The 13,493-nt window shown below is 38.9% G+C and overlaps 1 protein-coding gene and 1 pseudogene across 7 annotated transcripts in view; both read right to left on the bottom strand.

The window, feature by feature from the left end:
* Positions 1-13,493, bottom strand: part of TMEM248 (transmembrane protein 248) — a 153,561-nt gene that overhangs the window by 64,251 nt on the left and 75,817 nt on the right. For 4 of the 7 annotated variants that reach the window (XM_028500093.2, XM_024134446.3, XM_024114925.3 and 1 more), the window contains 4 exons: positions 12,970-13,139; positions 4,864-4,945; positions 3,839-3,971; positions 2,479-2,570 (listed from right to left, as the gene is read on the bottom strand). In XM_028500093.2, coding sequence (XP_028355894.1) covers positions 2,479-2,570; positions 3,839-3,971; positions 4,864-4,945; positions 12,970-13,139 — 477 coding nt within the window. Of the gene's footprint in view, positions 1-774; positions 1,636-2,478; positions 2,571-3,838; positions 3,972-4,863; positions 4,946-12,969; positions 13,140-13,493 lie in introns of those variants that run through there. The other 3 variants (XM_024134478.3, XM_024114977.3, XM_024115134.3) reach the window with 2 other exon arrangements.
* On the bottom strand, positions 5,276-10,860 carry LOC112064355 (grpE protein homolog 1, mitochondrial-like; annotated as a pseudogene).

Here is a 13,493-nt window from a genome sequence, read left to right as displayed (position 1 = left end):
ATGTGGGATCTTCCCGGACCGGGGCACGAACCCGTGTCCCCTGCATCGGCAGGCGGACTCTCAACCACTGCGCCACCAGGGAAGCCCCTTTAATGGGGTTTTGAAAACAAAGTAGGTTGTACTTCTAGGTCAGTCAACCTGGGCACTACGGACATCTGGGCTGGATAATTCTGTTGTAGTGGACTGTCCTGTGCACTGCAGGATATTTAGTAGCATCCGGGGGTTCTACCCACTAGAAGACAGAGGTCAACAGAAATGGCAAAGGCCTCAGCTCAGTGTATTTATAAATAAAACTGACAGTCCTGATTAGTAGCACACAGGACAATTTGGAGAAATTTCACTGATTATCTCCATATTTAAGACCGTTGTTACAGACTGTCCTTTCTAAGGCTGACAAGTTTAGAGTAGGAAGAAAGTGATCATATAAACTTTGATCCTCAAAGACAGAATGTGTCTGCACTTGGAGTGGCAAGAAGAGGGGGCTAAGACGAGAGAGTAAGAAGGCTTTTAAAATTTTGTGGCTGTATTTTTACTATAAAAAGATCTCTTGAAACACCATCTTAGATGCCTCAAGAGAAAAGTTCCACCTCTCAAATTCTTTTTTTTAAACATCTTTATTGGAGTATAGTTGCTTTACAATGGTGTGTTAGTTTCTGCTGTATAACAATGTGAATCAGCTACATGTGTACATATATCCCCGTATCTCCTTCCTCTTGTGTCTCCCTCCCCCCCCCATCTCCCTCCCACCCTCCATGCTTTGTGACCACCTAGAGGGGTCACAAAGCACGGAGCTCATTTCCCTGTGCTATGCAGCTGCTTCCCACTAGCTATCTATTTCACATTTGGTAGTGTATACATGTCGGTGCTACTCTCTCACTTCATCCCAGCTTACCCTTCCCCCTCCCCGTGTCCTCAAGTCCATTCTCTACGTCTGCGTCTTTATTCCTGTCCTGCCCCTAGGTTCTTCAGAACCATTTTTTGGGGAAAACTTAAGTACAAGTTTCAGGCTTCATCTCTGATCTCTTACGGATGTTCCCTCAGCAAAAGGTGGGGTTGGAGGTGGGTCTTGACCCAAAGTAGTCATTCATGGGACCCATGAGCAGCCTAGAAGAAAAGCTCTGAACAACAAAGTGGACAGTATTTAGTGAGGCCAATTAAACTCTACACAGGGAAATACAGAAAATAATTCATTTCTTAATGAGAGCTGAAATGCAAAGATGTACACAGAGAAGCAGAACCTGAGAAAGTGGAAGAATTATGTTAACCAGGAGGTAATTCAGTCCCTAGAGGGGCCTTGAAGCTAAGTTTCTGTGACAGCCTCACCTCCCTTCCAACCCTAAGAGTATCTTAAGCAAACCCTCCCCCGCCATTTCTTCCCGTAACTTGAGTCTCTGGTTCTGAAAACCAGTGGAGCCTACTTAATGGCGCGCCTCCAGCATAGCTAACATCAGCTGGCCCGCTCTCCTTCCCAGCAGAATTTCATTAACAATCTCTAAAGCAGCAAGTCTTTCTAACTCTTCTCCTTAATTAAGAAGTTGGGCAAGTTGGATGTCTTCTCCATTAGGAGGTGTTTTTTTTGTTTTTCTGTCTGTTTTTTTTTTTAAACTTTTGTGTTGCACTTCTGCTGGATTATTCCTATGAATAAGAAAGAGAAACCTGATTAGATGCCTGGACCTGTCCAGAATGTCAGAGCCACATCGATTTAGGGCACTTCATTTACTTCTTGAACAAACCAGAAAAGTAATTCAAAGCACATCTCTGATGAACAACCAATCAGAGGCATCATTTTTTTTTAAACTTTATGATCTTGTCAGACAAAGATTTCCTATAGATTTCTTAAAAAAAAAATATATATATATTTATTTTATTTTATTTATTTAGTTGTGCTGGGTCTTAGTTGCGGCTCACTGGCTCCTTAGTTGCAGCACATGGGCTCCTTAGTGGTGGCTTGTGGGCTCCTTAGTTGTGGCATGTGAACTCTTAGCTGCAGCATGCATGTGGCATCTAGTTCCCCGACCAGGGATAGAACCTGGGCCCCCTGCATTGGGAGGGCAAAGTCTTAACCACTGCACCACCAGGGAAGTCCCTAGAGGCATCATTTTAATATATAATTCTAGCTTGGGGATGACCCTACCTCACCAATTCCACCTCTCAAAATTATTTTGAATATATAAATGCAACTGAGTTTTAAGAAATTTACCCTAGCTGTATCTGACTTTAGTTCAATGCTCAAGAAATAAGCCATGGAAAATCAAGGGGGAAAGTGGTTTACCTGCCAATCTGCATGCTTCAAATTCATAAAACTTAACACTCTTAAATCACTTTTACCACATTCCAACATAGCTTTGGCAGTTTGCATTTTAAAAGTACTTTAGGAACACTGTCTTTTTACTCACTGAAGTAAGTATAGATTTATAAAGCCAAATGCTAACTTCAAGGGAAAAGCATCCAAATATAAAAGCTCTCAGTTTCACTGACCTGTAATTGCTTTCACCACCATATCAGACACTTCTGGAATTTCTTCATTAACAGGGACACAAAGCATCTGAGGTGTAACCCAGTGCAGGGCTCTACCGAGAGAGAGAGAGAAAGAGAGACAGACAATGAAAAAAAGTTCCAAGGATGGACTGTAAGCAATTATCTTGCCATTTCCTCAGTTAAGGGAATGGGGATGGGGCACCACTGACTAATCAGGCAATCCTAGGCGCACGCACATACTAGGAGCTCAGCTGATGTGCCGAAGTAACTGGAATCCTAAAACAAGGCTTCTCTTCTGCACTTATCACAAGAAAGCAGAAGACAATTTCACCAGTTGAAATGAGATTATACTATGATTGAAAAGCACTTGATCTTTGAGACTGAGGATTTGAGAAGACTGCTGCTCCCTGTCCTTGCTGTTGCCTTTTCGGCTCTGCCCTCGACTTCTGAGGCACATCAGAGCCTGAGTAAGAGGTCAACAAGCATGTGTCGCTTCTGCCTGAATCACTGAGGTTCCTGGTCACATGGTACCTTTGCTCCAGAGATTCTGCTGCTGACCCTCACCACTTGCTTGACTAACACTCTCACCCTGCAGCTCAGTCCAAAGCCCACCTAGTTACTTCTGGCTCTGTCTTCCATCTTCCCAAGATCAACTCCTCACTTCTGGTGAGACACCATCAAGTACAAAGCTACCAATTACCAGCCCCGCTGTCTGGGAACCCCATTTGCGATTCCTAGGCCCCTCTCCTCCAGAAGCACCTCATCATGCTCAGGCTTGGCCCTGTTCCCACATGTAGACGGCCTCTTTCCTCAGTGTTTTGCTGCCGTTGGAATGCAGAGCACTGGGGCTCACTCTTCTGGCCATGGAAGAGTGGGTGCTTTGCGAAGTGTTAGCAACCCAGTGGTAGCGGAAAGATGCGATTGGAGGAATGGCTGAATCAAATCACGAGCACCCGTGGTAGGAATGAGGAAAAACGACACACCCTGCCTTGATATGGATACTCACAGCTTCCTGTCTGACAAGATAGTTAGTGCAGTGAAATGAGAAAACTGAAATCTCCTCCTGTTCCTTGGAGATTTTGGAGATTTAAACAGTCTCACCTATCAAACATGGTTCTTATCTAAAGCTGCCTGGATTCAAATGAGTAAGCAAGATGGTGACTTGAGCCTTTTCATCCTGTCAATTTACCACATTCCTTTTCTTTCTGATGCCACAAAGGAGTTTATATGCTAAGGATGGCAGGTACCTAAGCTGTTACTTGCTCTGAAGGTTTGAAACTCAAGTGTCCTGTTTTCCTGCAATGTTTTCTTCCAACAGGAGGTAGTAAATACAACAAGAAAAAGCAGAACAATCAGCTACCTGATCCTTTTTTGAATAGCGAGATCTTTCTTCTCATCATCAGTAGTTTCTGGACAGAACACATATTTATAGAGACGAGTCATGATGTACTTTTCAATCTGATCCATTATCTTCTCAACTCTTTCTGGAGGCACTGAAATATCCAAATGGATATTTGAATGAAGGATGAACATTTAAAATTAAGAGTATGTTTTCACAGTACTTTCAATGTAGCAGAAAACTAATTTACCAGAAATACATTAAATATACTCAGAAACAAAAGTATAAGATGTTACATTAAAAAGTACCCTTTAAAAAATTACCTCAACTTTTGGGGCTGCCTTTTATAGAATCCCTACTTCTAACTTAAGCTGTTTGGCAGGACCTACCAGTTGTACACCCTGCCAAGTGGGAAGACCTCGGCATGGGTCATTCCCTACTGCTACATTAGAAAAGCACATGAAATTCCCAAGACTGATGAATGCTGACAAGACTCACCCTTTCATTTTTCTGAAGTTTCCTATGAAACCTTAGGGGTTGCTCTGAGGTATACATATAGGGCAGATTTCTCAGATATACATGTACGCTAAGTACACCCTAAAATCTACATCAATGCAAGTCAAATTCAAGAAGAATCCCTAAAAACCTAAAGCACGGCCAGTGGTTCTCAATTTCTTTCCTGCCCCAACTCACATGAGGAATACATGGTCATGAATAATGACTCACCAAGATGGCAATTCCAAGATGGGGGTTTCATTTAGAAGCCTCCCAATGGGTTTTAATCTGTCCCTACCCCTAATGAAATTATTAAACATTGCTCAAGAAATTATCCAATTGCTTAATTATCTTGGAATGATATACATGGTGGTATTCAAAGACACTGCTAAGTATAACACCAGCTACCTGAATGTCAGTGGCGTAATTTACAGAACAGAGCAGGCAAACCAACCAAGCCTTTTGAGAAAGAGGGAAACTGCTAAGAGACTCAGCAGTAGGCCCTATGCAACTACCAGCAATCCCTCAAAGGCAGGCTAACAAGGTATTACCTTTTCCACGAGTCTGCATTCTCTCAGCCACATTCTGGTAAAAATCCTGAGTACACTCTGACTGTTCCTCAATGCTTAAATCCTGAAACAAAGGGACAAAGAGTCTGCTTAGTAGCTGAAGAAAGGTCACGAGGAAAGCTCTGAATTTTACAAAACACACTCCTTGAACTAATCTCAAAAGTACCTGCAAATTAAATTAATGCTGAAGGGGAGAAAAGCCTGTCCATTAATATTATTTACAACATTCTATGACCTCTCACTTCTTTTTGCTGTACTTACACATTCTTATATGGGTACAATGCATATTTTGATAATTTGCATGTTTATGTACATTTTGATTTATCTAATCTACTTAACCATCTGATGGCTTTATAATATTCCATTATATTAACCAATTTATTTAACCACTTCTACCACTTTGTATTTGGGTTCTTTCCCTTTTTTCGCTAATTATATATTGCAGCTATAAACAACTATGCGAAGACTGTTTCTTTTAGGTTATTTCTTTGTGCTTCATTTTCAAAAGCGGCATTAACAGCTTAATAAGCCTGGACAACTTTACAGCTCTAAATATCCATTGCTAGATATATAACCCTCAGAAACTCCAAGTACAGTCATTAGCCACGTAGGTGTGCTTGTTTCTCCACAGCCCCTCTAACACTGGGCTTTATCATTTTTATTTGGTTTTACTGATTTTACAGGTGTAACACAAATATATATATTCACATATACTTTCTTCCAAAGAATATCTGAAGTCTATATAAAAGACAAACACAGTTCAGCACAATAACCTAGAAAATGATAAACAAAACAAAACACGGAGAGAAACAGAAACAGAAAGTAGAGCCAGGAAAGATAACACAAAAATGTATTCCTTGAAGATACAGAAGTTAGCAAAAAGTCAGCCCATAAATTTGCCTCTAACTAAACTTTCTAGCAATCATCACTAAGATGAAAAGAGTCACATAACTGAGTGTCCAAAATGTAAAAGCAACCTAATTCTTCAGGTGAAATTCTGACACCAAAATCAGGAATTTCTCCAAGGGTTCTCATAGATTTCATCACAGATGCACATGAATACGGCCCAAGACAAATTCCACAGGACTGCTTCTCAAAGACCACCTCTGCACAGGCCAATGACACGGGCCAATAAAGCCCTGATGAAGCACGCAGACCCTGATGCTTTGGCTACCTTAGAAAAGATGCCTTGGGGTGAGGGACAGTGACCAAACCTTGCCTATCTGCCTTCACAATGTCTATCCCATCGACCCTTCCCTGGTTTGTGTCCTCATTATCTCTCACCTGGAGTTCAGCTGCTCTCCCCACGTGTGATCTTTCTCTTCTCAACTGATCGTCATATCTTACGATCTGGTCCCCACTTACCCTGCCGGGTTACCTACTGTTGAGAATCTGCATTTAGTTTTCCCGCCTCTCTAACACTGTGAAATTCTCTGTCCAGATGACTTTTACTCCTCTCCAATCCTCCAACAGCTGCCCAAGGAAGCTCCACAGTATCTCCTTTAAGGCTCAGTCCACATCTTGCCTCCTCTAAGAAGGTGCCCTCCATTCCCTCGGTCAAAATAACTTTGCAGGCCTCACAGCACTCAGAGCACTCTGTGACCACCTTGACTGCACACTTGTTACTGCCTGAATGTTTTTTAATACCGTTAAACCTTTCTCTGGTCATTACGAACAATGCTTCAACAGCTGAATTTAGCTCCTCTCTGTAGGTGAAACAAATCTTAATCTGCTTTCTTCTAAGTTTTTTCCTGCTTAGCTCTTTTATTTGGCTGGCATGTAAGGTTCATAGTATGAAAAACAGACCTTAAATAATCTGCATACAAACTTCCCTTTTTCAGTGGCAATTAGTAAAAAGCAATCCTGTTCCCCTTTGTTTTCCAATTCTCATATAATTTGCTCCTGAGAAACTGAATATATTTCTGGAATCCCTAGTTTATTTCACTGCTCTCTTTCTCTTCTCTCTCTCTCTCTCTACATATTGAATATATATATATGAAAATCATATCTAGTTGTGGTAACTTTCATTTTAGTATATTTTGAAGTCTGCTACATTTAGAAACCTTCCCTCACAAACCCCTGCTTCCTTCTTTTTCTAGAATAAACAACCTAACACTGTAATTTAATATTTTAAGTGTTCATGTTGACCTGCAAAGTATTTGTAAATTTATCTTTTTGTTTTCCTCAGCTAGATCCAGGATATTATACTTCCTCAGCTAAATCCACGATAAAATCCAGAAACAGTCTTAATTCTTTGAATGAGCCTCTAACTTTCCATATTAGATTAAGTTATTATTCAATATTTAATCTTTTTATTGCTATTGTCTTTAAAAATTGCTATTTTTAAAAAAATGTGCTAGGCTCTTTAGCTTTTTATCTCTGGCATCTTGTACTATAACTAAATTTTGTGGATTTATCTCACCATGTTGCTAAATTTATACCTCTATTAGTATTCTACTTTCCCTCGGATTTTCCAGTAAGATTATTTTTCCCCAATTTCTGGAAAATGATATTTCTATCCATTCTAAAAACATTTACTACATGGTTAATAGACTTGCCAGCCACTGTACAAGACAATAATATAAAAAATATTAAAATTCTCAGAGGGCATTCAGGTTAAACAGGAAGACTGAATGCACATAAATCAGTACTTTCTGCAATGGATTATCTACTTAGGTAGCTTACACATGGCTACCTTTCATTTGCACCAAATCGTAACACTAAGAACACACTTCATTCTTGTGATTACTACTAGTACTTACTTCTAACCAGAAACCGTGACCTCCTTTTAAAGGCCTAAATGGCCTGTTTCACAGGTGGCAATGGATCACCTATACCTACACCAGTTCCACACAATCACTAATTTTGTTACAATTCAGAAAACTCCTTTTTATATTTCTATTTCTCTTGCACAGATTTACACTTCAGTACAGTGCTTAATTCGTAATGTGAACTCCCTTGCCACTCTGTCCTCTTTTCCTGCTTTAGATTATTTGGAGGACTTACCACTGTTATCTACTGTAAATTAGTTTATTGCCTGTCTCCTCCACTAAAACGTCAGCTCCACGCGGGCCCTGTCCACTACCGCATCCTTGGTGCCTACAACAGAGCCAGGCGTAGTGCTCAACACTAGTTGAATGAAAGAAAGAATGAAAGTGGCCATTGACTATTGTTCCACCCTTTATAATATTGTAAAGATGTGGGGAGACAATTCTACATAGACCTCTCCTATTTCTACACATCTTGTGAGGAGAGACACTGGCTGCCTTTGTTCTGCACCCTTTTCAAGGATAGCTGTATAGCAGACAGGACTGGAAGACAGAGGTAGAGCCTCCCTTCAGTGAAAAGGGTAGATTGTTTACTGTCTAGTATAATAATGTTTCCCTCTGGGGCAAAGGTCAGGCAAGCTCATGGCCCTATAAAAGATCCTCTTCTCTACTATAACTTACTGCATGTGCAGGCATTACCTGGTCTTCTTTGCACTGCCCTGTGGGAATTGATATGTAGGGAATTGGTACAAACGCTGATATACTCTGGTTACTGCTAGTGCTGTAATAAACTGGCCTCTTTTTTTTCTGACCCAGGAGGCTTGTGTCTTCTGCCAGTATCCATGAAACTATGGCAGGCTAACTTTTAACCTGCAAGGAGAGTACGTCTCAGATCCTTCAAACTTCTTGCCAAAGGAGCTAAGTGATATAATTGCAGGTTTGTGCTGGTAAATTCTTTTAAACGTTTTTTCATAGTTTTCTAAGAAAAAACACAGTCTAGCAGTGTAAATGAACGCTTTTCTTTAAGTATTCTCTAGTCAATGCCTGGGATCATCTTTTCTATAATGTCTGTGTAAAGCCATTTTATTTTTTTTCCTAAAAAACTTTTTCTTTGTAGTGTAAAAGTTTGACAAGTGGGTATATTCCTTTGAATATTCCGAGAGGTTCTCTGTATTCTTTCTTAACTGTCTGGCTGAAATCTTTTTTCTTTTTTCCACCCCCATTTTGAAAATCTTTGACTATTTCCTTAATTATGTTTTCTGTGTTATTTCACCTTTAAAAACTGAATCTCCATGATCTGTTATCTGGATTAATTTTCTTTTGTACTACAGTTAACTGTTTGATCTATTTAGGTTTTAACTTTAATTTTCATTTTTTTTTTGTATTGCTACTTTCTGCTGCCTTCAATAATTTTTTTTAGAAAACTAAACAGATTAGGGCTTTACTCCTCCTAAATAAAACTTAAAATTAAACATTAACATTTAAAGTACAACAAGCATGCAGTCCTCAGATTTTAAGATAGTCCACCTTATCAGGGAATATACCTTGAGGTCATGTAGCTAGTTGAATACAGATGGAAACATTTCTACCTTTAGATGAACAAAACAGAGCAAAAGTAATTGATTTTTGTCAAATTCAATTACTGGCAAAATGAAGGTGGTAAGAAGTGTTAAGGTATATATGTTCATTTCATATCTCTAAGGAAAAGCCAGTAGTGGATCACTTTCAGGAGCTAGATAGTTACAAATTACAAATGAACTCAAATATGCTCTGTACAAACATCATCATATCATTTTTCAGCAACAGAAATGTTTACACTTGTGCCTTTCCTTCAATGAATGAAATGTGTAGGGAGCTAAGTGTTCCAGTAACTCCCATTTTATAGTGAGATGCAGAAGAATCAGTGCAGTTGGTGCAGTCAGGTAGCCAAACTGCAGAATTCCCAAAGACGCTGCATTCATTTAAAACACTCTGATGTCACCAGAGTTTGAGCAGATACAGCATTATTCATGACACTCTAGAGGTCCAGTAGTATCCTGTTGGCCTCTTCTGCAAGTACGTGACATTACTAAACATGTAGTCCTAAAAATCAGTGAACAGACTCCCGAATTAGAGTTCCTTAATGCAATTGTGTGTTTAGCCATTGGTTACTTGAGTTTTCCAACAAGGTTTAGGAAAAGATCAAAAGTACTCATAGATGAGTAAAGTGAACCAGGCTTTCAAGGAGTATAGCAGCTAGTTTTAAAAAATCTCTTCAAGAGGCTGCTACATTTCTTTCACCACTCGCAGCAGGGTGGGCCTTTGGGTGTGCCCGTGCAGTTGTACCCCGCACTAGCACCACTGTGCCCAGTTCCTTCCCCTCAACCAGCACGTGGAACGAGGCCTCACGTCTGTAAGAGTCAAAACTTGGCTAGATCTGAACCATAACTGGTTCAAGTTAAGTAAGCCATGCTTCATGAACACCTTCTGAATGTGGACTTCAGTCCTTACGAGGCCCTCATAGAGGCTCTTCAGGTGAGGGTTATCATCTTTTACTTCTTCATTGTGTTGCCTTCTCCAAAATGTCTGCAGCCTCTCAGAAGTCCTTGCAGAAGCTCTAAAAACCATTTTTCCATAATCTCTTTTAGCTGCTCTTTTAGCTTGACCTTCCTGTCCATGAGGATCTTCTCTGTAGAAGGAGTATCTCTCTTCTGGTCCACTCTGACCCACATCCTCTTCCATTCTGGCCACTGTTCTTTTGTTTTGCAGCTGTGCACAATAGGAAAGGGCCTGAGAAACAATGTCAAAGCTGGGAGACTATATCGCACCAGGCTCACCCACTGAGCCATCAAGGCTGCCTTGTATGACATGTTCTTGATTATTTTTCTTCATTCATTACTTTTAACACAGTTATCAACTCAATCTTTTACCTAGTTTTCTTTCTTGATGTACACATTCTATCACCTCAGATGTTTTCCCATTGCCCCGATGCTTTCACTTCTCATCCTTAATGCCTCTAATTTTAAAATTAACCCAGAACCATTAGGTCCTGGGTTACTTCCCCCAACCCCCTGATTTTCTTACCATAATTAAAGCCTACTTTGTTGATTAAAGTTTCTTTGTTTTGAATACATGCTTCTGCTCTCCTAACAGTAATTACACAGAAGGGCAAACTACTCCTTACACACACATATGGTTTAGAATTGTAAAGCTGTTTTGAAATATAGGAGAACACCTATCTTTTTACTTATTTTGGGGAAGAGAAGATATAGCCACATTTTAAATTATTATATTTCCTTTCTCCTCATTCAGGTTTAGAAAATAGTTTTTCAGGAGAATTAATATCAGAAAAACTTTAAGTATATAATATAATCAATACCAGACTTTTACAGAATGAATGGCTGGGAAAAGAACACTGAAATCAGCAAAAGGTCTTAACATTGTGCTTGACCGCTTCCTTCGCAAGGAAAAAGAGCATATTTGAACTACCACTAATAAAGAAATCGTGTTTTAAAGACAGCATTGAAAAACCCAGAAAGTTCATTTATTAAAAAGCTTTAACGCAATATCCAATAAATTAAAGGGTCTAAATTTTGAGGTAGCAGAGGGTTACAAAGGTTATACTTTTAAAAGTGGGGCAAGCTACACTTTCAGAACAGGGGAAAATGTATGTGAGGGATTTATCAACAATTAGCAAGGGCAGGTTTTAAACAGTTTGGGCAGCAAAAGAGTTTCTCTAGGAGTCTGATTTACTTTGGTTTACTTTGATTTGTGTGCTTTGAAAATATTTTCATATGAATAAATTTGTGGAAAAAAATTTTTTTACCAAGTCAGGGAGCTCATTAAGTTAGAAAATATGGTTTTCAAGTTATGATGGGAAAGGTGAACATCTAGCTGGGTCTATATAATGCTTTAAAATTACCCTGGGCACATACAGTTTTTCATCCAAATGACAAAGAAATCTAGACATTCTTCATTTCACTGGTGACCATATACACCCCTGAGTCCATGGCCACTCTTAAACCTATTTGAAGCTTGGTTCTCACAGTGAGATTCTTAAATTCTAGTTATGTAAACTAAATATGTAACAATAATAAGTTTAAAAAACTAAACCTTGTAAATTCTTCTTTAGCTTCTTATTAGCACCCCACTCCCTCCCCCCTCTTTCCATTTTCTCAATAAAATTTAAATTCTTGCTGTGGTGACTTCGAAGAAGAAAAAAGTAGCTGATGACAACTGTATGTTCAACATAAATGAATTCTGTGTTAATGATGTCACTGCCTGTCTTGTGTGTAACAGAAATATCTCTTAAAGAATGTGAAAAGGGACAAGGGACTATTAAGTAGCCAATGAGATTAATCAAAAAGAAAAAAGGGTAAAAAAATAAACCCTTCAGCTTCCGAAGAGTCTTAGCAAACAACATTTGTTGAAAAGTCAAGTGTTACATTGCAATACTGCAATGTGTGTGGATTATGTAGGTGCTGAATGAAATTTCAGCCAAAAGAGATACCTTCTGGGAATCAGGAAATTTAAACAAAAAATCTCAGTAGAGATATTAAATGTTTCCTGATAAAGATAAAATGGCTGAAAAAAATTTAATGCAATTCTGAAAATACTTAATTTTCTAGACTTAACTCATATGTGGTAAAAAGGTTGCTTACCACTGCGCATACACTAGGACTGGAGAAAATAGGAATGAAGAGGAAAAAGATGTGGGCAAGAGTGGTTCATTGTTGAAATTATGGGTTAGAAAGTACAGGTCAAAGACACATGTGTGGAAGACACAAGGTGTTATCCAAGTGACCTTGGACAAGTCACTTATCCTCTCTGGCTCTCAACTTCCCCACCTGTAAAATAAAGGGACGGTAACTATATAGTTGCTAAGGTCCCTTTCAATGTTTAAATTTTAGCTTTCCCTTCTCTACCTGAGCAAGGAGAGGAAAATTAAAAATCAATACAAAACAAAACTAAAAAAACCTAAAATGATTACTATTGGTCTAATGATTGTTACTTAGAGTTCAAGGTCTTCTATGGCTCTCTTGGCAGTTTACACTATTTACAAGGTGACAAGTTAGGAAGGCTTATTACTAAAGTACACAACACAAGTAGCTCTGATGCCAGACGTTCCATGCGAAGATGATCCAAACACCACTGAGTTGCAGAGGAAAAGTATTAGCCTGAGAGGCATGTTTAACTTGGTTCAGTGACATTTCTCAGGTAAGTCACTTAACATTTCTGGGTCTTTATTTTCTCAGTTGTAAAATGACAAAGTTGCACTACTTTATCTCTGAGACCTTTCCTAAAACCAAAACTCTATGTTTCTAAGTGGTTCTCAACCTACCCTTTTGTAATGCATTGATTCCAAAAACAGCTTGGTCTGCTTATAGATTTCTTGGCCTGTCTTGTGGAAGGTCTTGAGAAATTCTATGAACTCTTTAGACACTCTATCCGTTTCAATGCTGGTTTGCCGGTTTATAGAAGGACTGGGAGCTTTTGGTTCCTGAATTTCTGCTGGGAAAATTAAACATAGTAAGTTTCATTACACAGAAGAGCCATGCATGGAATTACTTTCAGTATCTAATTTAAAATTATTTAAATTATGCTAAATCAAAGTTAAACTTGAATTTAAATTACTTTATGTTTAAATATTTGGATTTTCCTTAAAGTAAGCTAAATCGACTTTATGAGTAGGAAGTACAATTAGATAAAACTACATATCTAAAAGATACTCCTATTCAAATAAAGGTGCTCTATCAGTATCTTCTTAGCCAAAATATATCATGCTTTGATCTATATATTTAATCGTTAACACTGAAATGGCACTGCTATCTTGAACAACTCTCTCAAAGACTGCATGAATTTACA

This window comes from Physeter macrocephalus, chromosome 14 (genome assembly GCF_002837175.3).
Source record: "Physeter macrocephalus isolate SW-GA chromosome 14, ASM283717v5, whole genome shotgun sequence".
Taxonomy (NCBI): Eukaryota; Metazoa; Chordata; class Mammalia; order Artiodactyla; family Physeteridae; genus Physeter; species Physeter macrocephalus.
The sequence above is the reverse complement of the archived record's forward strand: the minus strand, read 5'-3'. Positions and strand labels throughout refer to the sequence as shown.